The 25,203-nt window shown below is 36.6% G+C and overlaps 1 protein-coding gene across 2 annotated transcripts in view; it reads right to left on the reverse strand.

Moving 5' to 3' along the window:
• Nucleotides 1-25,203, reverse strand: part of PTPRK (protein tyrosine phosphatase receptor type K) — a 619,393-nt gene that overhangs the window by 93,520 nt on the left and 500,670 nt on the right. For both annotated transcript variants that reach the window (XM_005897592.3, XM_005897591.2), the window contains exons 11-13: nucleotides 23,230-23,335; nucleotides 15,434-15,707; nucleotides 12,680-12,716 (exon numbers count right to left, since the gene is read on the reverse strand). In XM_005897592.3, coding sequence (XP_005897654.1) covers nucleotides 12,680-12,716; nucleotides 15,434-15,707; nucleotides 23,230-23,335 — 417 coding nt within the window. The remainder of the gene's footprint in view (nucleotides 1-12,679; nucleotides 12,717-15,433; nucleotides 15,708-23,229; nucleotides 23,336-25,203) is intronic.

Genomic DNA, 25,203 nt, shown 5'->3' on the forward strand with positions numbered 1-25,203 from the left:
TCCTACCTGGTTGCTTGGGGATTCTTCTTGTTCTTTTAGGTGTCTGATCTTCTGCTAGGGTTTAGCAGGTGTTCTGTGATAACTGTTTCGTTCGTAGATGTATTCTTGATATAGTTGTGAGGAGATGTAAATTCCATGTCCTCCTATTCTGTCATCTTGACTCTTCCCCAATATTCATATTTCTACTGACAGTCTGTTAAAGGCAATCCAAGCTTTTCCTGTCTTGCTCCTCAAAATTTTTCCAAACCTCTGCTCAATTCCAAACTCATGTCCATATTTTTCGGTAATTGTTTCAGTAAGACTCATCTTCCAGGTACCAAAATTGTATTAGTTACTTTTTATGCTGTAACAAATTGCCATACATTTGTGTGCTAAAAAAGCACAAATTTATTATTTATGGTTCTAGCAGTTAGAAGTCCTAAATGAATCTTGTGTGCTAAGTCACTTCAATCATGTCCAGTTCGTTGTGACCCTATGTACTATAGCCTGTCGGCTTATCTGTCCATGGGATTCTCCAGGCAAGAATACTGGATGGGGTTGCCATGCCCTCCTCCAAGGGATCTTCCTGACCCAGGAATCAAACCCACCTATCTTATGTTTCCAGGATTGGCAGATGAGTTCTTTACCACTAGTGCTACTTGGGAAGCCCATAAATGAATCATACAATACTGAAATTAAGATTTGGCAGGCCTGTGTTCCTTCTGGAGATTCAAAGGGGAAAATTGTTTTTCTTGCTTTTTCTAGTTTCCTGAGGCCACCTGCATTCCTTGGCTTATGTTAATATTCTACATATAACAAAGTTGTGTATGCTAGCATTATTTTCAATTTAAAAAAATAGTTTATTAAAAAATAGAGTAAATGCTTTTCAAATTTCTATAATGTCTACTAATATTCTTAATATACAATTGCTAAAGTTATAATAAAATAAATATAATAATAAGTAAATAAAGTTCAATTGGCTTCTTAGATTAAAAATCATCACTGGCCAGAAACTTCCCATCAGTAACTTTGCAGTTTTTGAAAGCTTCCCATTACTTTAGAATACTTATATAGCATACATACTTACACTACATACACAATTTTTATTCTATTTTTTGTAGTCTTCACTTTTTAAACCTATTTTTCTCCTAAAGAATAAAGGTGAAAATTAATATTTGAAATAATGATATTAGTCACTCAAGCAAAATTTTTCTTTTTACATTTTTTTCCCATTCTAATAGTGTAGCATAATTTAGATGGAAGGGAAGCAAAAACTGACAAGACTACCAAGAGGACAAAGTTTTTATTCATAAAGAAATCAAATACTTCAAATTATGTCTAAAGTATATTAATAAAAACGTAGTAAAAAAACATGACCAATACATCTTAAAGGCACTGAAAAGTGGAATAATTCTAGAAAACAACAACATTCATTCCAAAAAGATTGCATTTGTATTAAATATCAGGCATGGACTTCATAAATATAACCAGATACCGCCCTTACTCTCATAAACCTTACAGTTGATCTAGACAGGTCTTTATCCTAAGAGATTTCTGGATAATATATAATTTGGAGAATCATTAGCCTTTAACTTCACTGTAGAAATATTACATTTTCATTCTACTATAGTTTTTTTTAAAGCAAAGGGATATTTTAGTTTTGCAAATAAGTTGAAAAAATCTACTAGCTGCGAATTTTTAGTAACTTGCTCTATATTGAAAGAAAAAATTTACAATGATAAGGTCTTTGACAGAGCACAAGGAAATACTGCTGCCTAACAGAAGTTAGTTCCAAGCTATGAACCACTGATTTAAGCTTTATTAAAAGTGTACTTGTTCCCTGCTTGGTTTCACATAGACATAATTTCATTTTCCTCAGGCTGTAGTCTATTACCAATATACTTTCTTGCAATTCCCTCCCTTCTCTGTTGAAGAAGAATGAAACCTCAAATTAGACTAATTTTTGAAAACGAGGACAGACATACAATTGGCTGGAAAAATGATGTACAGTTTTTCTCCCTTGCAAGACAAAGGAGTATGAGTACCAGCAGGAGTACTTAGGCATTGAGAGGAAGAACAATAAAATTATTCTCACTGATTACAAATTTTCAGAAGAGCTGGCAGCTTTCTCAAAGATAATTCAATCCTAGGGACCAATAAAAGCCCGACCCCATCCAGAATTTCTTACTAGCCAAACTGAACTATCACAGTTGACCTTAGACTGACCAGTATGTGCTCAGTTGCTCAGTTATGTTTGACTCTTTATGGCCCCCTGAACTGTAGACGGCCAGACTCCTCTGTCCATGGAATTTTCCAGGCAAGAATACTGGAGTGGAGTGCCTTTCCTACTCCAGGGGTCATCCCAACCCAGGGATTGAACCCACATCCCTTGCAACTCCTGCACTGGAAGGCAGATTCTTCACATGAGCACCACCAGGGAAGCCCCTCCATCAGTATAAAAAGCAGTGTAAGCAGATCTGAAAATTTCTTTCTGATGCTTTACCATTTCCTTCCACATATACCTGGCAAAATATAAAGCATCTTTGCACAATTTAAGAAACTAGGGTTAAGATTTTAGAGCCTGAGACCCAATTAAATATATTTTTTTCTTCAGACCTCACTCCTACTTTCAAATCCCCCTTTGTTGCAGTTGTAAAAACAGCACAAGAGTGCAATTTAAGAGCCAAGATTGTTGAGATGCACTCAAGTTCATCTGTGATAAATATGGTGGGAATGAATTCAGTCAGAAAGATTCCACACACATGGTACAACCAAATGGAGCTTCTATGGTATTACTGTAACTTCTTGACAGACTTAGAGTTCTTTTTCTTCTCATGCTTGTTATTTCTGAATGCCTGATCACTTAAAAAAGAACTTTTACCCATCTGCACACTCAGAGAAAAGGGCACCAATGAAAAATTTGACAAAAGCAGCATAAGACAAAATTAAAACTATAAAGCAAATTCTTTTTTTAAAAAACTAATCTTATCCAGTAATTAGAGGAAAGATAGCAAAGGAGGGAAGAAAGAATAAAGTAAATAAAATATCACCAGAATTTATATGTTTTGTCATATATTATTAATAAAATCTATCCACACCTACACCTTTGTGACAAGTAAATTTTTCTTAATATTGGAATGCACACTTAAAATGTATGCTAGCACTGAAGTCACATTATTTTGAGGGATTGGCAAAGATCTATATCATCATTGTTTAACATTAGTAATACTCTGAATTAATAATGATCTGATTTAGACCATTCCTGGGATGGGAACTTACAAGAGTTAAACGAACACCTTTCACAATTACAGGTCAACCTTGGGTTTATCAAAAGAATAAATAAGCTGATACTAAATAAATGGGTGAATGGAGATATGAATAATTCAGTGGTTGGAATTCTCTTCCCTTGGCTTCTCGGAGAACCATGTTGGTTCTTCCTTCCCAGCTCTCAGGGACTTAGGATAAATCCTATCAAAGTCCCTACATCCAAGAGGCAAATGGATTCCTGATACTCTATAAAGAAAGCTGAGTGCCAAATATTTGATGCTTTTGAACTGTGGTGTTGGAGAAGACTCTTGAGAGTCCCTTGGACTGCAAGGAGATCCAACCAGTCCGTCCTAAAGGAGATCAGTCCTGGGTATTCATTGGAAGGACTGATGCTGAAGCTGAAACTCCAATACTTTAGTCACCTGATGTGAAGAACTGACTCATTTGAAAAGACCCCAATGCTGGGAAAGATTGAAGGCAGGAGGAGAAGGGGACAATAGAGGATGAGATGGTTGGATGGCATCACCGACTCAATGGAAATGAGTTTGAGTAAACTCCGGGAGTTGGTGATGGATAGGGAGGCCTGGTGTGTTTCAGTCCATGGGGTCACAAAGAGTTGGACATGACTGAGTGACTGAACTGAACTAAACTGATACTCTAGACTGATACCTAATAAGAGATTCCATATTTTTAAATGTCAATTTTATTTTTCACTACTAAGGGAAAATAAAAACCAAACATCAGTTTAGACAATACCTGCTGCAGGTAACAGATTACCCACCACTAGTGGTTTTGATAATAAGGACATTTATTTGTTTCACATTTAAATATACAGTTTAAGGAGTTCCAGCAATGGCTTGCTCAGCTCAGAGTTGTTAGGTCTCCGAGTTGGCTTGTTTTCTTTGCTGTTCTCCTCTTGTTAGCCAATTTGGCTCTCCATTTTTTAAATATCAAATCCTTACAACATAATGCTCATGATAAGATGGATGAGTTGGTGGTTGTCTTTGCCATCTCTCCTTCTAAAATTCAGGAAGAAAACATTTTCTTAGAAGCCCAGTGATTGATCTCAAAGCATGATCATCTGAGTAGTAGTAGAATCAGTGTCGGCATAAGCCTGTGAGAAATGCACATTCTTGGGCCTCTCTCCAGGCCTACTAATTCAGAAACTCTGGAGCTGATGCCCAACAATCCATTTTTCGAAGCCCTCCAGGTTGTTCTGACTAAGCTAAAGTATGTTGTTGTTGTTGTTGTTCAGTGCTCATTCATGTCCGACTCTTTGAGACCCTATGGACCGCAGCATGTCAGGCTTCCCTGTCCTTCACCACCTCCCAGAGCTTGCTCAAACTCATGTCCATCGAGTCGGTGATACCATCCAACAGTCTCTGTCGTCCTCTTCTCCTCCTGCCTTCAATCTTTCCCAGCAACAGGGTCTTTTCTAATGAGGTGGTTCTTCGCATCAGGTGGCCAAAGTATGGGAGTTTCAGAATCAGTCCTTCCAATGAATATTCAGGACTGATTTCCTTTAGGATGGGCTAGTTTGATCTGCTTGCAGTCCAAGGGACTCTTAAGAGTCTTCTCCAACACCACAGTTCAAAAGCATCAATTCTTCGGTGCTCAGCCTCCTTTATGTTCCAACTCTCACCTCCATATATGACTACTGGAAAAACCATAGCTTTGATTATATGGACCTTTGTTGGCAATCACTAATTAGGACCAGTCTGATTCATCCCCTGAGGCTGAGGCCACCTTCCCTCTGCTGTGAGGACTCTCCCCTGCATGGGTCCCTCCCTTGTTTCCTTCACCTTAACAGAGTGTCTTTCTCTGATGTTGTTGTTGTTGTTCAATCTCTCAGTTGTGTCCGATTCTTTGAGACCCCATGGACTACACAGGGCATGAGGCTTCACTGTCCTTCACCATCTCCCAGAGCTTGCTTAAACTCATGTCCATTGAGTTGGTGATACCATCCAATCACCTCTTCCTCTGTTGTCCCTCTTTCTCTGATAAACGTACACAAAATAGCAATGCCCTAGACACATGTTTCCTCATCCCCTACCCTCACCATATCACATATGTGTTTCTGTCTGGTGTGTTTCCCTCTACTGGAATTTAAGTTCACAGAAGTTAGGACTTTGTCTATATTTATTCACTGCTCTGTCCCCAGAACCTAGAATTTTTGGTGTATAACAGGTATTAGATAAATGCTAGATATATGGCTGGCATATTGACATCCAAATGAAATTGGAATAAGTCAAAGAATGGTTAATGGGTAGACAAACAGCAGTTTGCCAAAGCAAACTACTTACAAATGGAGATCTGGAATAAAATCATTTCTGACCGGAAAACTTGTGTTTGTGATAACGTAAAAAAATAGCTGTATTTCAGTAACTTAAGAAAAGAAACTCCTTTCTCACCTTAAATGCTCTGTTCCAATAAATTTACTTATACTACACTTTTCTGTTTTATCAGATTTGATACTTTTTATTGGAATGGACAGATTTAATCAACATAGAAACCACCATGAAATTAAAAATTTAAGTTGCCAGTTTTCTTTTAGAAAACCAGAAATTCATCTGAGGGAAAACTGAACAAAATATAGGTTCAAAGTGTAAATCAAATTACTTATATAAACAGATGATAATACTTTCAATTTCATATACTATTGGTCTTATTTCTTGGTTTTATTCTAGGGAATTATTTGATATCTTGATTACTCATCAATGCTTGCTTGCCTGTAGAATAATTTTATGTAAATGAGTACATGGTTACATAAATGATTATTTCATATTGAGAACATTTTAAATGATATAATATTCTAGTGTTAAACACAGATAAAACATATTTCCAGAGAAGTACTTTTTAAAATCCATTGAGTGATTTCTATTATAATTTGTATATTATTTTCACATTTAAATCTGACTATTAGAATATCACTCACAGCATAATTTCCTTGAGAAACAAAAATAAAATTATCATGGTATATATTCTTTATGGTACCATGGCACCAGATTCTTAGCTGCTAATTTAAAAATAATTTTGTGGGTGTATACCAATTTAGACCATTATAGGTAATTATAAGTAAAAAGACAGAAAGCAAACTGATAGTAGCCTAAAACAGTGATGTTTCAGTGATCCGAGAGACTTCTGCCTATACATGCTGAGTATCCAGGTTGCACAGTGCTCTTCACTGGACAAGTGACTTTTTAAGGTTGCCTCCTTTTCTTAATGTACCACAAGAACCTTTCCTGAGACTTATTCTCCTTTTTGCTTTTCAAAGATAACACTGGACTAAATTCCTTTTTGTATGTTCATAGTTTTGGCTTTGGATATGCTATTTTATAAACAGTTTATGACTTTCATGATTTCCAGCGCAATTTATATTAAATGCTTCCACTCCATTCCTGACACATATGTCTCAAAGACTTCTTAATATAAATGTGAGTCAGAGAGCAGGATCAATGATCCCAACATCAATGACCCTAACTCCCAGAACACTTCTTTTGTCTCATAATATATATTCATATCACTATTTATTTTAGAAATTATGACATTGATTATACATGTTTTCTCTACTAGTCAAATAAACACCTGTTTTCTCTTTATGTGTTGCTTTCAGATGTGACTTCCGAGAAAGCAGGAAACACAGGACGATTTTTAGATAATTTTCACAGGTTAAAATATTTTCAAAATGATCGTGCTGTTCTAGTGTATGGACTATTTGCTCTTGGCTTTTATTTATTTATTTTTTCTACTTTCCTCTAAATATAAATTTATTTATTTTAATTGGAGGTTAATTACTTTACAATATTGTATTGGTTTTGCCATACATCAACATGAATCTGCCACAGGTATACATGTGTTCCCTATCCTGAACCCCTCTCCCACCTCCCTCCCTGTACCATCCCTCTGGGTCATCCCAGTGCACCAGCCCCAAGCATCCAATATCATGCATCGAACCTGGACTGGCAATTCATTTCATATATGATATTATACAAGTTTCAATGCCATTCTCCCAAATCATCCCACCCTCTCCTCTCCCACAGAGTCCAAAAGACTGTTCTATACATCTGTGTCTCTTTTGCTGTCTCGCATACAGGGTTATCGTTACCATCTTTCTAAATTCCATATATATGTGTTAGTGTACTGTACTGGTGTTTTTCTTTCTGGCTTTCTTCACTCTGTATAATCGGCTCAGGTTTCATCCACCTCATTAAAACTGATTCAAATGTATTCTTTTTAATGGCTGAGTAATACTCCATTGTGTATATATACCACAGCTTTCTTATCCATTCATCTGTTGATGCACATCTAGGTTGCTTCCATGTCCTGACTATTATAAACAGTGCTGTGATGAACACTGGGGTACACGTATCTCTTTCCCTTCTGGTTTCCTCGGTGTGTACGCCCAGAAGTGGGATTGCTGGGTCATAAGGCAGTTCTACTTTGTTTTTTAAGGAATCTCCACACTGTTCTCCATAGTGGCTGTACTAGTTCGCATTCCCACCAACAGTGTAAGAGGGTTCCCTTTTCTCCACACCCTTTCCAGCATTTATTGCTTGTAGGCTTTTGGATCGCAGCCATTCTGACTGGAGTGAAATGATACCTCATTGTGGTTTTGATTTGCATTTCTCTGATAATGAGTGATGTTGAGCATCTTTCATGTGTTTGTTAGCCATCTGTATGTCTTCTTTGGAGAAATATCTATTTTGTTCTTTGGCCCATTTTTTGATTGGGTCGTTTATTTTTCTGGAATTGAGCTGCAGGAGTTGCTTGTATATTTTTGAGATTAGTTGTTTGTCAGTTGCTTCATTTGCTATTATTTTCTCCCATTCTGAAGGCTGTCTTTTCACCTTGCTTATAGTTTCCTTTGTTGTGCAGAAGCTTTTAAGTTTAATTAGGTCCCATTTGTTTATTTTTGCTTTTATTTCCAATATTCTGGGAGGTGGGTCATAGAGGATCCTGCTGTGATGTATGTTGGAGAGTGTTTTGCCTATGTTCTCCTCTAGGAGTTTTATAGTAGTTTTATAGTTTCTGGTCTTATGTTTAGATCTTTAATCCATTTTGAGTTTATTTTTGTGTACGGTGTTAGAAAGTGTTCTAGTTTCATTCTTTTACAGGTGGTTGACCAGTTTTCCCAGAACCACTTGTTAAAGAGATTGTCGTTAATCTATTGTATATTTTTGCCTCTTTTGTCAAAGATAAGGTGTCCATAGGTGCGTGGCTCTTGGCTTTTAAATTCTTTCACATTTCGCAAAAGAATTTTCAGTGCCCTAAGTCAGTATAGTGCACACAATTTTAAGTATATAATTTAATAGGTTTTTGCATATATATACTAGATACCTGTGAAATATCCAATCATCCCTTGCCCAGAAGGTTCCTTCATCCCTCCCTAATCAATATGGTTATGTCATTTAGTAAGTGTATCTTCAAAATGCCCTGCAGCAAAAGTTTTAGTTTTCATACTGAAAAGTTTTATATACCATAGGTGACTATACTTGTACGCTGTGAAACTCTGCAGGGCAGGAATAGAGACACAGACATAGAGAATGGACTTACGGACACAGCAGGGGAAGGAGAGAGTGGAACAAACTGAGAAAGCAGCATTGAAACATATATATTATCACATGCAAAATAGATAGCTAGTGGGAAGTGGCTGGATAACACAGGGAGATCAACCTGGTAATCTGTGAAAATCTAGAGGGTTGGGATGAGTTGGAGGGTGACAGGGAGATTCAAGAGGAAGGGGACACAGGTATATTTATGGCTGATTTGCATGGTTTTATGGCAGAAACCAATACAACATTGTAAAGCAATTATTCTCTAATAATAATAAAAACATAGTCAGGTAAGTTAATTTTACCTTAATAGTGTGTTTTCTTTCCATGCAAAAAATGCTAAATGAATATAGTAATTATGGTGATCAGTTAACTCTTAACTCATAGTTACACTAAGTGCAATTTAGGCATTTCATATATACACACTACTTTAATCTTCACAATAATAGTAAGGGGTAGACATCCTGGAATGTGAAGTCAAGTGGGCCTTAGAAAGCATCAATATGAACAAAGCTAGTGGAGGTGATGGAATTCCAGTTGAGCTCTTTCAAATCCTGAAAGATGGTGCTGTGAAAGTGCTGCACTCAATATGCCAGCAAATTTGGAAAACTCAGCAGTGGCCACAGGACTGGAAAAGGTCAGTTTTCATTCCAATCCCAAAGAAAGGCAAGGCCAAAGAATGCTCAAACTACTGCACAATTGCACTCATCTCACATGCTAGAAAAGTAATGCTCAAAATTCTCCAAGCCAGGCTTCAGTAATATGTGAACTGTGAACTTCCAGATGTTTAAGCTGGATTTAGAAAAGGAAGAGGAGCCAGAGATCAAATTGCCAGCCTCTGCTGGATCATGGAAAAAGCAAGAGAGTTCCAGAAAAACATCTATTTCTGCTTTATTGACTATGCCAAAGCCTTTGACGGTGTGGATCACAATAAACTGTGGAAAATTCTCAAAGAGATGGGAATACCAGACCACCTGACCTGCCTCTTGAGAAACCTATATGCAGATCAGGAAGCAACAGTTAGAACTGGACATGGAACTACAGACTTCCAAATAGGAAAAGGAGTACGTCAAGGCTGCATATTGTCACCCTGCTTATTTAACTTATATGCAGAGTACATCATGAGAAATGCTGGGCTGGAAGAAGCACAAGCTGGAATCAAGATTGCTGGGAGAAATATCAATAACCTCGGATATGCAGATGACACCACCCTTATGGCAGAAAGTGAAGAGGAACTCAAAAGCCTCTTGATGAAAGTGAAAGAGGAGAGTGAAAAAGTTGGCTTAAAGCTCAACATTCAGAAAACTAAGATCATGGCATCTGGTCCCATCACTTCATGGGAAACAAATGGGGAAACAGTGGAAACAGTATCAGACTTTATTTTTCTGGGCTCCCAAATCACTGCAGATGGTGACTGCAGCCATGAAATTAAAAGACGCTTACTCCTTGGAAGGAAAGTTATGACCAACCTAGATAGCATATTCAAAAGCAGAGGCATTACTTTGCCAACAAAGGTCTGTCTAGTCAAGGCTATGGTTTTCCCTGTGGTCATGTATGGATGTGAGAGTTGGACTGTGAAGGAAGCTGAGCACCAAAGAATTGATGCTTTTGAACTGTGGTGTTGGAGAAGACTCTCCGGAGTCCCTTGGACTGCAAGGAGATCCAACCAGTCCATCCTAAAGGAGACTAGTCCTGGGTGTTCATTGGAAGGACTTATGCTGAAGCTGAAACTCCAATACTTTGGCCACTTCATGTGAAGAGCTGACTCATTGGAAAAGACCCTGATGCTGGGAGGGAGTCGGGGCAGGAAGAGAAGGGAACGACGGAGGATGAGATAGCTGAATGGCATCACCGACTCGATGCACATGAGTGTGGGTGAACTTCGGGAGCTGGTGATGGACAGGGAGGCTTGGCGTGCTGTGATTCATGGGGTAGGAAAGAGTTGGACATGACTGAGCGACTCAGCTGAACTGAGGTACTCTAACATTATTATTTTTAGAATGAGAATTTTATTTTATTTTGTTCAACTTAAAAGAACAGTAAGAAGGGGCAAAGGCCAGATTTCTTTCACTCAAGAAACAACACTGTCAACCTAAGACCCAGAAGCACAGCAGGGTTGGATTTCCAGGCAAAGAAGAAATTCCCATAAATGGACTATATCTTATTACCTCTGAGTCGCTGGCAAATATTCTGCCACATGGTAAATCTGATTTCCAAAATTTCAATTCTCCTGAAGTCAAAATATCATATGCTATTGGTCATCATAATTTTATTTGTATGAGTGAGGGACAAAATAACACTTAAGCATATATAAATCCAAATAGCTGAACAAAAAAACTTAAAATTTTAGAATCATTTATGGTTCAGATGGTAAAGAATCAGCCTGCAATGCAGGAGATGCAAGTTTAATCCCTGGGTCAGGAAAATCCCCTGGAAAATGGAATGGCTATCCACTCTAGTATTCTTACCTGGAAAATCCCATGGACAGAGGAGCCTGATGGGGTGCAATCCATAGGGCTGCAGAGTCGGACAGAGTGACTAACACTAATATGCATATTTAAAAAACTTCCTGAAGGCTGATATGAGACCATTTTACATTTCTGGTTTTGTTTTAAATCTGAAAAACTTAGGAGTTAAATGCCTTCTGCTATTATATTCTAAAAATTTCAATTTTAACTCTTGATACATATGCCAAGTTTTTAAAATAAAATGCCTATACACTTCATGCATCTATGTATGCATTCTCTTTTCCTTCATTTAAGTTTGCTTTATTTTTAAAAATATCATGAGGAATCCTAGTATTTGAATTGAAAAGTGTATATTACTTTCTCTTCTGTGAAGCTTTTTTATTACTCCTCATGAGTCAAGGGAAAAGTCTTTTGTTATTGCCTTTACAAATCAAGAGTATAAAACAAACGCTTAATTGAGCAGATTGATGATTAGATGGAGAAAAATGATGAAAGGAAAGATGCCAGCACAAACAGAATATGGCCATTCATTTTTTCCTCTAAATGAATCAACTACTGCTATGAATGGGGACCTAATACTAATTCTGGCAGCAAACCACCCAGAGCCTCAACCCTCTGCGGAGCCCTATGTCTGTGTGCGGACAGCTTTTTCTCATTTCTCTTGCTAGAATACACCAAGTAGCTCTCTTTCCCTGTTGGCACAGTTACATAACTCTTAAATGAAGGATTATAAACATAGTGGAATACAGGAGACTTTCTCCCACTCTGAACTCTAAATACTCATTCAAAGATGAAAATGCTGTCTCTTAAAGAAACAACACAACTAAACTATAATATGCAGTGTCAGGAGAAATAGCCCTGGCTGTTCCCAGACCTAATTTCTTGGCAATAGTTGGATTAAAAAATTTTTTTAAATAAAAAAGGAAAAAATCTTCAATCCATCTATTCTACTGATATGGACCTGTTTCCATCCTTACCGTTACATATGCCTAGACTAGCTCAGTCTTTTGTGTTTAATTGTCTACAACCAAAAGTAACAGAGGTTGTTAAATAAGACATTTGCTGTTTTGAGCAGATATTGCTGAGGTTTTAATTAGCAGCTAATCAGCAGCACAAGACCTCTCAGACACTAAAATGGCAGAAACAAACCCTTCTGAAGTTTTCTAAATCCTTCTTATTGTCATAACAAGATTCCTCCAGTCAAGTACCGGGGATAAAAAGTAGCACACCATTACTTGTTAAAGACACCCAAGTGAGTCAAAAACCTTGGCTGGCAGTTTACCTGGGCACAACTACAAATACTCTGTAATAGAAGTGCCACATTTAATTAGCCCTGAAGCAGGGAACAAAGCTCTTTCATTTTAGAAAGTTGGCAAATGGAATTTGGGGGAAAAAAAAAAGCAAACCTCTTACCTTTGGTGGCAATTCGTACACATTGGGTTTTAGTTTCCTGACGGAATAAAAAAAAAGTCAGTTATAAAAAAATGAAAATAGTCAGTTATAGGTAATGTTTCCTATTTCATAAACTACAACTAGTATGAAGATTAATCTGGGGTTATAAATTAGGTTTCCAAGGAATAGAATCACAGCATTAAAGACACTATTTTTTAGATGTTTTCACAGAGATTTCTAAAAAATGTAAAATAACTTTAAAAAACTAGTATTTTCTAAAGACTTAGGTATCTCTGTTTACCTTGTAATGAAACAGGATATCTTGCTAGGACAAACAATCCAGCATTCTATTTGAATTTATTGTACTTTTTGAATGATCATAAAGAAAAATATATTTGCAAAGCTAATACAAATCAGACCCAAATATAAATTTCTTGTTCATTTCATACCTGTAGATTCAGACCAAAGCTGAATACTAGACAGTTTTGCTTTGATTCTAGCATGACTAAGGAGCTAAATGATGAAAGTCATAAAATTGCATCACAGTTGCAGTATATTTCATCTGCTCTTTTTTCTTTTTTAATTTAGGTGTTAGGGATTAAATATTTTTTGGTGGGATTATTTTTCTTCCTCTTGCTAGACAGATGAGATCAGGAAGTTGAAGGAGAAATGGGAAAGGACAAGACATTTCAGAATTTAAAAAATCTTTTCTCTTCCTTTTGTTTTTAAATGTTGTGGACTGGTAGTAGGAGGGTGAAACACACTTCGAGGTCTGCAGTTTGCTCCTCCAAAATTTAGTTCATTCAGTTTATATCTTTGAATATATATCCTTGAATCCAAGAGGTTGGATGGGATGTTAAAGGCGGTGAACAGAACAGAGGCTATTTGTTTTCAAGATGTGTATGTAACTCCATCTTGGGTAGTTTTATAGACAGATAAACCAAGACTTTATATACTTTCCTCCTAAGCATTTGTTATTTTTAAATTAAAGTAAAGCATTGAGGTAAAAATTAGTAATTAAAAATGAAAATCTGCACTTTTATTATTTAACTTTGACCTAAAGCCTTCACAGTACACTCCAAGAGACTATTTCAGAGTACCATAAAGGCTCAAAGGAATTTTGATTTCTTAAAAGCAATTGCTGTTAACTCCATCAGGATTACCAGTCTCTGTTGGTAGAAGCCATGTCAATTTTAATACTTTTTTTCCAAGATAATTGTGAAACATACTATTGCTATTCTGTACTTTGGTTAAACCACATGTAGATATATTAACAATTAGAAGAGAAAATTCATATCAAAGCTTTTAAAGAGTGCCAGAGAAAATTCTTTATAAGTAACAGACATTCATTAACACTTTTCTCATACCACAGACCAAGTTACAAAAGTTAATTTGGAATCTCTCACCTCTCTAAAGATGAATACCCAAACACAGAACTATGCTACTTTATACCCAGAATGGAATAAAACTTCTGTGGTTGTCTCTTATTTGAGCAGCCCCATCATGGCAGCGGTACGGAATGATGTGTGGGTAGAAAGTAGGCAGCTGACTCCTACTTACATAAAAATAAACTAGAAGATGAGAAGAGCATTTTTAATCATGAGCAGCCTCTGGCTTTGAAGTACATCTTAGAAGATGCTGGGACATTTTCCTTTCCTTATACTGTAATCCAACCATACAAGTAAGCACAAAGATTAAGTTTTCATTCAAAAGCACCCAGTCAATACCCTAAGTTCTCACGATCCCTTACAGAAATGCAAATAGATTACTATGTCGTGCAATGAAATGATTCCAGGATATAATAGGACTGCTGCAATTGGATATTCCACATCATCTCCCAGGTACCCGTCTCAGGGACTCAATTCCTCAAACCCAACAATTTCCTATATAGCTACAAAGTACATAATATTGTCATTCTTCTATTGAATTTTAAGTTGTAGAAGGTTTCCATTCTCAATTTTTTTTCTATACCTCCCTGCAAAAAATAAATAAATAAAATATGCTTTAGGAAAGAAAATCTTTCAGGAGAACAGCATGAGACATGAAAGCCCAGGTTATTTCCCTACATATGGAACCGCTGGTAGTTTCTAACTTTCTGTTGTTTTTCCCTCTTCAATATTCATTTGGGAGCCGTGGCAGTGTTCAAAAACAACTGTGTCCAAAATGGGAAAAGGAGGGGCCGCCAGGGAACAGAAAACAGACTTCTCTAACCGCACAGCATCCCGCCATCGCCAGGCTGCCTTCTGTTTAGGTTCTGTCAGATCTACCACAGGCGCCCTATTACTTTGTAATCAGAGGATTGTTACCAGTTATTTACTATTTGGCTTGTACCCCCTGAAAACTTTATAAGGGTTTATTAGCCTGCTGTGGAACAAGCATTCTGTTTATCCTGTAGTAAATTTAATCTCCTGAAGTGTGCCACTATTGAGCAAAAAAGACAGAACAATGCCCTATGTTTACAGGGGCTGGAGGCCTGGCAATAGTACACCCATCTTTTCAAATCATTTTACTCACAATTGCTCTTGTGGGCTTTCCTGAAGAGGGCTCAAAGAGAAGCAGTTACTAGGAAACAGGAATCCTGTGCAATATAACTGGCATGGAGCCCCTCCCCTACAGTAGGCCCCAAACCGTGCATGCTGCTAGGAACAGAAACAACACCCCCTACACACTGAATTTTTTTTTTCTTCCCCTGACAAATGTTACTGAGTATTTATAACATTTGACTGTGGCTAATCCTCAGGGCAGTGAAAAAGCAAAATCTTGGAGGACGCTCACCTTCTCCACACTACTCATGGCTTGGAAATAGATGTTGTATCCTTTGCGTGGAGCCAAAGGGGGGTTCCAAAAGCCCTGATAGGTTCTGTTATCGCCCACTGTGAATGGGGCAGGTTCCGGAAGATTCCCTGGGGGCAGTTCGGCAGCAAAGTAGTATGGTGCACCCCCACTCATGGCGTTCTGGTACGTGACAGGAACCTGGTAGCATTCCATGGCTCCGGTTTCTCTCTTGGTTCGGTGGGGATGCAGTTCCTCCACAACAATCTGATAGGCACTTTTTGGAAAAAGAAAAGGAAAAACGAAGCACACAATTAGAGATTCTAGATACTGAGCTTTCTCAAAAAAAGGAATGGGGTGTTTAATATCAACATGCAATGTTTCAGTCTTTAAAGTCAGTCTTAATCTCCTGTATTCTGATTTTCAAGCTTTTTTGCAGTAAAATAGCATTTCACATGGATTCTGCTTCCCCCAACCCCAATATAATCACTAAGGACCTGAAAAAAAAGAAAGAAAAGAAAAATCACCATAGAACTCTGCACATTTTTAAATGTTGAGAGATGAGATCCCTTAATAAGGAACCTGACATTAACCAGAGACATATCATACATTAAGTTTTTTGTCTGATATTTTAAAATGTTTAAAGTTAACATTTTCCTTTGAAATCATAGTGTGGAAGGCCTCGCTCCAAGGCTCAACAGAGTGACTGCCTCAGGGCGGGGCTTGAAGCACAGCTTGTGGTTGTCATCACGCTAGAGACAGGATGTGCTGACAGGCTTCTCCACCTCTTGACCTTGCCATGGCATCAACACTGGCTCAGAGCTATGCAGATCTAAAGCACAAGTGACATGCTGCAATACGGGCACAGATGGACAGAAATCTGTCCTCGCCACTGAAATAGACTGCCTCCTTCTTCTAGAGTTGTTAATAATAAAATGTTACAAATTGTAGAAACAGATGGTATTTGGCCTATTAAAGCTCAAACCTAAAGCTTCTAATACCTTTCTTAAAAGTCTTAAAACTTTTCTCTAATAGCTAGTCTTTTACAGAGGAAAGGAGAGAAAATAATTGAACTTTAAAGTAATATCTATCTCACCACTAATTAAAATTTTAATTCTATTTCTGAAACTGGTATATTAATAATTTTCTCTGTAGGACATTCTTTAGGAAAATATACATTTTTTAGGTAATGTACAAAATTTGAAGGTAATGTACATGTGAGAAAATGGACATTATTAATATATTGTTGTTTTATTGTATATTACATATATATATAATAAATTTGTAAAAAATATGTAATTTAAATTCTGACAATTATGAGAGAAAGTACTATGGTCACATATAAATTAAAAATAAATCGGCTGTGTGTAGGGCTGTATGTTTGAATCTTGAGTTTCCAGGCAAATTAGATCATTCTATATAGAGAAAATAGTTGCTATTCAATGAATCGCCAGCAGTAATAGAACATTTTCTTTAATGAACTTCCAAAAAATAAAGGAGAGAGAAAGAGAGAGATAAAAGTTGCATCTAAGACAATAAACATTAAATTCTATGCTAGTTTAGAATCGAGTATAAAAGTTTAACTTAATACACACTCCGTCATACTTACAAACAGGAAAGTTGCACAGATTAAGAGAAAGGAGATTTGTATATTAAAGATTTTCTTTTCCTCCTAATTATTTAAGTTCCCATTTTCCATTAAAACTGTGCTAAGAAATAGGCAGGTTGGTATCAATCTCCTTTCCTTTAGAAATAGGACAGAAATTGTACTAATGTCAGAAATTGAGATTTGAGAAAGTTAACTAAGGCAGAATTCTATGTTATTTGAAATTATTTCCGTATACCTCTGCCAAGTTGGGTCTCTAAGCTCCAAGGAATGCTATTGACAAGATACATGCTCTCTGAGGGGTATGTGGAGCAGGCACTTGTCAATTTTAAAATACGGGGAAACATAAGCATAGCCCTTGGAGAGCGAGAGAGAGAGAAGATCATAGCTGACACATGTTATGTTAAGCAAGCCTAGTCTTTTCTTTTTCTGCTTATTTTCAATTTAGAATCCATATTTATATGTTATACATCTGTATATCCTATGGATACATTCATATATATGGATAAACTCACATATGCATACTACTCGAATAAATCTAACCTTATATTCTTATCCTAATGGACAATATTGATAATTACCCAACCTTGTTAATCTTTAACTTAATCTTTAAAAATAAATTCCTTGTTAATTAGCCCACATCTCTAGAAAAATCCAGAACATCTAGTGAACATTCAGTCTTAACTAATTCTATTAAACTGACACAGGTTGTACAATCCAAATTAAAGAACTTCACAAACGACAGCTTGTCTCTTCAGATCTATTAAGAACAAAAGCAAACTGCTGATGTTGGAGAGGAATAAGAGAAGACAAGTCTGCTCTTTGGGAAAGATCTCATTGAACTTGAGATGGAGCTCCAAACTAAAATTATAAAGTTCATTTTTAAAATAAATTTTCTTATCTTCCTTGTTCAATTTGTCTGAGTAGGCTGTTCTTTAACCATATACTCCTCATTTTTCTAAAGTTGTTTTTTCCCTGATACTTATTTATCACTACAAATTAATTAAAGGGCAGAAAGTAAGAAATAAGAAATCAAATTAAAAGTTATTTGACTGATTACATGAAATTGGCCTATGCTCTTTCATTCTTGTGGTGTCTAATTACCTAATGGTACTTAAGTCTAACTAGATCTAAATATTACTTGAGTTTAGTACTCTGGCAATTTTAAATATTCCAAAGCCACATGAATAATTTTATTCACTCTTCCTATATTTCATATTTCCCCATTCTTCTTAATTACATTTTAAAAATATTTCTATAATTAGGTTAAAATCAATATACTGACATCATGAATCTACTCAACACTCAAAATATGATTTCTTTATGGTAAAAAACTAAGGATGATTTCATTATACTATACTTTAATTTGATTAAACATTGGTATGGCATCATTTTTAGTTTTTTAGGAGGCTACATAATGACTTCTTTCACACAACTTCCCTTCAGCTGTAAGACTTTATAAGGATTTTTGCCATTAACTCAAAGCAATTATATGATAGACATGGTAGATATTCTTCCTGATTTAACGCTTAAAAATGTTGGATATGAACGCAAAGTCACCTTTGCCTTCCATGGATTTTTTTTTAACCCATTAGTAAGTAAACCCTCTGTGATTCTGATTTAAGTTTTAGCTTATATGATTTCTAGGTGATACCAAGTCACAAAGTATACAATGTATACTTCCTCATTTTTTAATTGAAAATGTCTCCTTAAAGCTTTAGGAGAAATTCCCTAGCTCCAATGTTTTACAATTCCTCTAACCAACAAACCTCCCAGATCTCATAGCCACCATCATTCCTATTGACTGCCCCAGTGCCAACATTCTGATAATCCACAGAGTAAAGACTTTTTTTTTTTTAGAGTAAAGGCTTAATTACCATATTTTAAAATTAATTTTTATTGGAGTATAGTTGCTTTACATAATTATCATTTTGATGTCCGTTACATTTCCTGCTCCCCATCTCTTCACTTCTTAACCGTGCAAAGCAGGTCTCTCACGACTTTCCTATTTCTGTAAGAGGAACTACTAGTTTAAGAATCAACAAAGTTCAAAATGTTGGCATTAATGTTAACAAATTTTATTTTAAATCATGTTCTAGCTCCCTTGCAATATACGATTTCTTCTCATCTCAATTGCTTCCATCCTTAGGGAAGTATTGATAACTTTATGATCATGTTACGGCCTAGTTTCCTTGCCTTCCTTTCTCCATCATGTAATCTAGGCACCCACCTATCTAGCCACCCATTCAGTCAGTTATTTTTTGAATATTCTCTATACACCATGAGCGTCCATGGAGAAGGCAAAAGAGCATTATTTTCAATACTGCTGATATTTTGCTCAAACACCACTTTGAACATTAACTACATTTCTCTAACATTCTATTTTGTCAAAATTATGTGATGCTCTCCCACTGTCAAAATCTGTACTCATTATACTGGGGTTAATACCTTACCACATTCTTCTATCTCCATCTTGCTCTCACTACCTTCAAATACACATTATCCAATTCAAACTTGTGTCACCATTGTTACCTAAACATTTGCAAAATAAACATTAAGTTAAGACAACATCTATTTGATTCTACTTGGACCATAAGACCTGTGTACTCATGAAATGGGGGAAAAGTGCTATGTCCATCTTTGCTTAAATTTCAAAGCATTTTTATCTGGAATTCAAATAAGTTTTCTTGTGTGACACTGGTGGGAAAATTCAGGTGCAATTATTTAATCTCTTTAAAATTCTGGGATGAAATGAAATATTCTGCAGATGAACGAAGAGGGTAGTCATAATGTTTCAACTTGTGTATAAGTGACCAGCTGACCCAGGGAGTAACTCTAATATACAAGGTTTGAACTCCAGCTAAACCCAGTTCTGTATTTTGATCTGTATTCCTGTTAAGCTATCTTGAGTGCTAAGCCACTTCAGTTCTGTCTGACTCTTTGTGACCCCATGGACTGTAGCCTGCCAGGCTCCTCTGTCCATGACTCTCCAGGCAAGGATACTGCAGTGGGTTGCCATGCCCTCCTCCAGAGGATCTTCCTGACCCAGGGATCAAATCCACATCTCTTATGCCTCCTGCACTGGCAGGTGGGATTTTTACCACTGGCACCACCTGGGAAGCCCATTAAGCTATCACTGAGCATCAGATAATTTCTTTTTCTAATATAATTGTGGGGAAAATGATGGTTTTGATGGCATTTCATGACTATGTCCTAATTATCTAACTTAAAATATATGGTACTTAATATTCTAAAATGCAAGAATAGGTTTTGCCTACAAAATAAACATTTAGTTATACCTTAGAATAGATAGTTTCTTGCCAGCTTAAAACTGGCTGAGCTTATATTTGGAAAAAGGTGTGATAAAACACATATTCATTTATTACATCTTACAACAAACTGAATTCACCACTGAGGAACTCTTCTCTTGTGCTTTTGCAACATTTCACTGCTATTTTCATTATTTGAAAACACAGCTACATTGGGTCAGTCTTTTAATAACTGGGACATTCTATGAATTCTAATTTATAATTATATCTACTCAGGTTAAAATCTGAATTCATTTCAGAAATATATAAAATGCTTTAGAAAAAAATAAATTATGCATTCTAGGGAAATGATTCCAAATGTTGGTAATATTAATTTTGAATCATAGTAATGATTGTCAAGTAATGACAGTTTTAAGGCTAGATCTCAAAAAGTTAGTGAGGAGATTCAAAGGACTAGTTAAGTCAAGCAGCAACTTTCAAGCTTTAGAATGATTGTGCTTGTCGTTCATTTGTGTCCGAATTTTTGTGACCCAGTGGACTGTAGACCACCAGGCTCCTCTGTCCATGGGATTCTCTAGGCAAAAATACTGGAGTGGGTGGCCATTCTCTTCTCCAGGGGATTTTCCCAACCCAGTGATTGAACCTAGGTCTCCTGCATTGCAGGCAAATTCTTTACTGTCTCAGCCACCAGGGAAGCCCATTAGAATAATATATATTCAAAAATTAATTTTGTCAAAGAATCACACTTGTTAGAACTGCACTATACAAATTTTACTTTAGTGTATGGACACAGTCTTAATGAATACTGAAGAATAAAGTGGTTGGTGATACTAAGTTCTGCATTATTTAGGACAAGACTTTTCACTGGGGTATACATTATTTGTTCACAAATATAATGCAAATATAATGGTAAGTAAATGCAAATAAAGTCAAAGAAAGACTTGTGACTTAGATACATATATTCAAAAATTCAACAAAGTCCGTGAACATCAACTATGAGCAAAAAGATTTACAAGGATGAAGACCCCTCTCATTGCAGACACAGATTGTCCATGACAAATCTGGGCAAAGGTCTGTGCTCTGTTGCGATTGTTTTATTTGGTTTACAATGCTTAGCACAGTGCCTTGCACATAATACATGGTCAATTAATATTTGTATAATAATTTCATTAAATTAATAAAGAGCTTAGGCTACATTATGTGGCACTATTGTGTAATAATAATAATATACTATGTGTGCAACTTACATTAAGTAGAGCTGAGTTCACTCAAATATAACTCTAAAAAGGCAGCTCATTTAAACAACAGTAGTAGAACTGAACAAGTATAAAGTAAATTTTATCACAGGTAGAAGATGTGAATAACTCTGATTACTTGTCAATAGTAAAAGATGTTGAATGCAGACATTTTCTCATTCTTCTTTGGATCAGAAATCAGAGTTCCTCACAGATCACTCATTCATGAAGAATATTATAGACTTTGCATTTTCAAGTATCCAGTGCCTCTATTACAAATGTATCCGATCATCTCTTTTTGCTCTGCTGTGGTATTACTGTGACTTTTAGCCAGATATGAGGTAAGGGTTTCCTTTATGGACTCAGGTTCCTTTATCAATATTTTCTTTTTTAATTAACAAACATATTTCTTCCTTTCCAGTGATACAGGATTATTTACATGGTTAATATGTGCCCATAAGGTCAAGTGTGTCATATAATGCACAAAGATTAATATTTTATGAATATGTAAACAACTTGAGATGACTCAATTATGATATACCTGCAATGGTTTCTGTGCCTTGATTTATTTCTCCAGAAAAGGATATAAACAAAAATACCCAACAAATCTACAAGTTTCAAATGGAAACCTACTAAAGTTTTGTACATTTATCTAATTACAAATACACAGGAATTAAAATCATTGAAATAATTTCACTCAATCCGTGAAACTAACATGGCTCATAATTTCTTCAAGATGAGGATAATATGTGGGAGGTTTTAATACTAGATAGTTAAGTTAAATGGCAAATTGAATTTTAATATTTACTATGAAATTTCCAATAAGCAACAATTTAGGAATTAAAAGGTTACATAAGCCACATTCATTTTAACTATTCTCCTTTTATTTCCTAAAAGTTTCCTATTTTTCAATCATATTTATGAAAATATATTATTATTATGTAATCTATATTATTCGGAGAAGGCAATGGCACCCTACTCCAGTACTTTTGCTGGAAAATCCCATGGATGGAGGAGCCTGGTAGGCTGCAGTCCATGGGGTCGCGAAGAGTCGGACACGACTGAGCGACTTCACTTTCACTTTTCACTTTCATGCATTGGAGAAGGAAATGGCAACCCACTCCAGTGTTCTTGCCTGGAGAATCCCAGGGATGGGGGAGCCTGGTGGCTGCCGTCTATGGGGTCACACAGAGTCGGACACGACTGAAGTGACTTAGCATAGCATAGCATAGCAATCTATATTATTATTCAATCAATAATTTCACTCATGTGGAATTTATTCATAACAGATTTAATACAACGGACAGGGGTTATTTTCTCACTCTATTCTTGACAAATACCTTCAAAGCTCGTATACCACAGATACCAACAGAGGAAGGGAAACGAAATGGGGCTAGAGAAAGAAAAAATTCAAAGAACAATGCTCTTAAATCAAACAGTACAGAGAGGTGAATGGTTCAGTTCATGAATATCTCAAAATCCCCTTAGAATTTTACTCTTAAAAATCTCTTCATAGGTTTGACCAAAAAAACAAACAAACACAAACAAAACAAAAATAAAACCATTCTGATACGAGCTGTCAAATGAACTTCTCTTAAAGATGAACCACTATATTGGCTGCTGAATGGCTGTGAGAAAACATCTGTTCTCCTGGCTGTTTTCCCTCTGACTACGGTTTTCCCCTCTTACCTGATAGGTGCACCTTTCGCCTGTGCTGGCCTCAACAAGACTGTTATCGTGGTGGCAGTTTCATTGAGAGAGGCATCAATTCCTTCGTAGTCAGGTAAAGTTGGAGCTGATAAATGATTAATGAGGGGGAAAGTTTCAATCAATAAACAAGAATATATCATAGTTCAAACTGAATAAATGATCCTGATCCAACCAGTCCATCCTAAAGGAAATAAGTCCTGAATTTTCATTGGAAGGACTGATGCTGAAGCTGAAGCTCCAATACTTTGGTCACCTGATGAGAAGAGCTGACTCATTTGAAAAGACCCTGAGGCTGGGAAAGACTGAAGGTGGGAGGAGAAGGGGATGACAGAGGATGAGATAGTTGGATGGCATCGGTGATGGGCATGAGTTTGAGTAAACTCCAGGAGTTAGTCATGGACAGGGAGGCCTGGTGTGCTGCAGTCCATGGGGTCACAAAGTGTCGGACAGGCGACTGAGCGACTGAACTGAATGAAGGAAAAAAATCAATTTAATGCTTGAAATTAAACTATACCTTAACAAATGCCACTGAATGTTAACTCTGAGAACCTAAAGCAGCAGAAGATAAGAAGACTTGTTAAATTTTAAATTATAATCTGCAACTTGTGACACACACTCCAAACATTTTATGAATATGTTTTAACTTCTAGGTTCCTGAGATCTTGAAACCAGCATTGATGGGATGGGAGGAAGGTGTTAATAGCATAGACTCTGGGGAGTTCCGGTAATGGAGTTGCACATGGAGATGTGGAGACAGAAATGGCAGGAAGTTAGGTAAAAGGCTGCCTGGGGAGGTGGTGCTGCTTCGACCTAAAGGTTGTGGAATGACCTAGCATTGATCTTGATCACTTTCACCACTGTGGTCACAATAGAGACATATCTAGAAAGTATGCTGAACGGAAATGAGCACTTTGGCTGTTAATTTCCAAGAATTAGAGCCCTCGTTGTCAGATTCTTAAAAAGAAGAAATCTAAATTTTTTCAAAATATTTGATAATTTTGGGGGGTAAGGAGGCTTCCTAATCCTGAACTGGGTGAATAACCTTAAATGGCTTTTGATCATTTCCATGCAGAAAGACGTTTAAGGGAGGATATGACCAGTGAAATATGTACATTACCAGAAAAACTATGAACAAATGGTATCTAATAAAAAGTTTAAAGTATTGCATTCACTCATTGAACATTTACTGAATACTTACTATGTGTTAAACTTTACAAGAAGTGCTATAAATATAGAAGTAAATGAAGCATGGTTTTTGACATTTATAGAGTTAAAAGTAGGTATTCAGATTTATCAAGAGTGACAGTCTCATAAACACCAAAAAATTATAGAAGAATTTAGGTGACCAAAATAGGAGACAGTTAGACAGTGGTTCTCAGACTAGGGAGATCAGAAACTTCTGGAGAGCTCTTAAAATAAAAATGCAGAATGCTGTCCCATTTGTCTACCGTTTCTGATTCAGAAAGTCTGGGGAGGGACCTGATAATGTACATTTCTAGGACATTTTAATTTGAAGTTGATGCTGGGGGACCACACTCTTCTAAACTAGTGCTGGGAACCTGGAAGATAAAACAGAGAGGACTTCACTATTTAGGCAGTGCTTAAGCTGAATATTAAAAGAAGAGTAAAAGCTCATCAGAAAGAGAGAACATGGGAAAAATATACCAGAGATAAAAAAACAGAATATATGAAGATACCATTATGTGAAAGGACACGGACAATATAATAGTTTGCTGTGACTGGAACTTTGGATTTATGGATAGGAATGAAAGTGAAGTCGCTCAGTCATGTCCGACTCTGCGATCCCGTGGACTGTAGCCCACCAGGCTCCTCTGTCCATGGGATTCTCCAGGCAAGAATACTGGAGTGGGGTGCTATCGCCTTCTCCAGGGGATCTTCCCAACCCAGGGATTGAACCCGGGTCTCCTGCATTGCAGGCAGACGCTTTACCCT

The sequence above is a fragment of the Bos mutus genome, chromosome 9, assembly GCF_027580195.1.
Source record: "Bos mutus isolate GX-2022 chromosome 9, NWIPB_WYAK_1.1, whole genome shotgun sequence".
NCBI lineage: Eukaryota > Metazoa > Chordata > Mammalia > Artiodactyla > Bovidae > Bos > Bos mutus.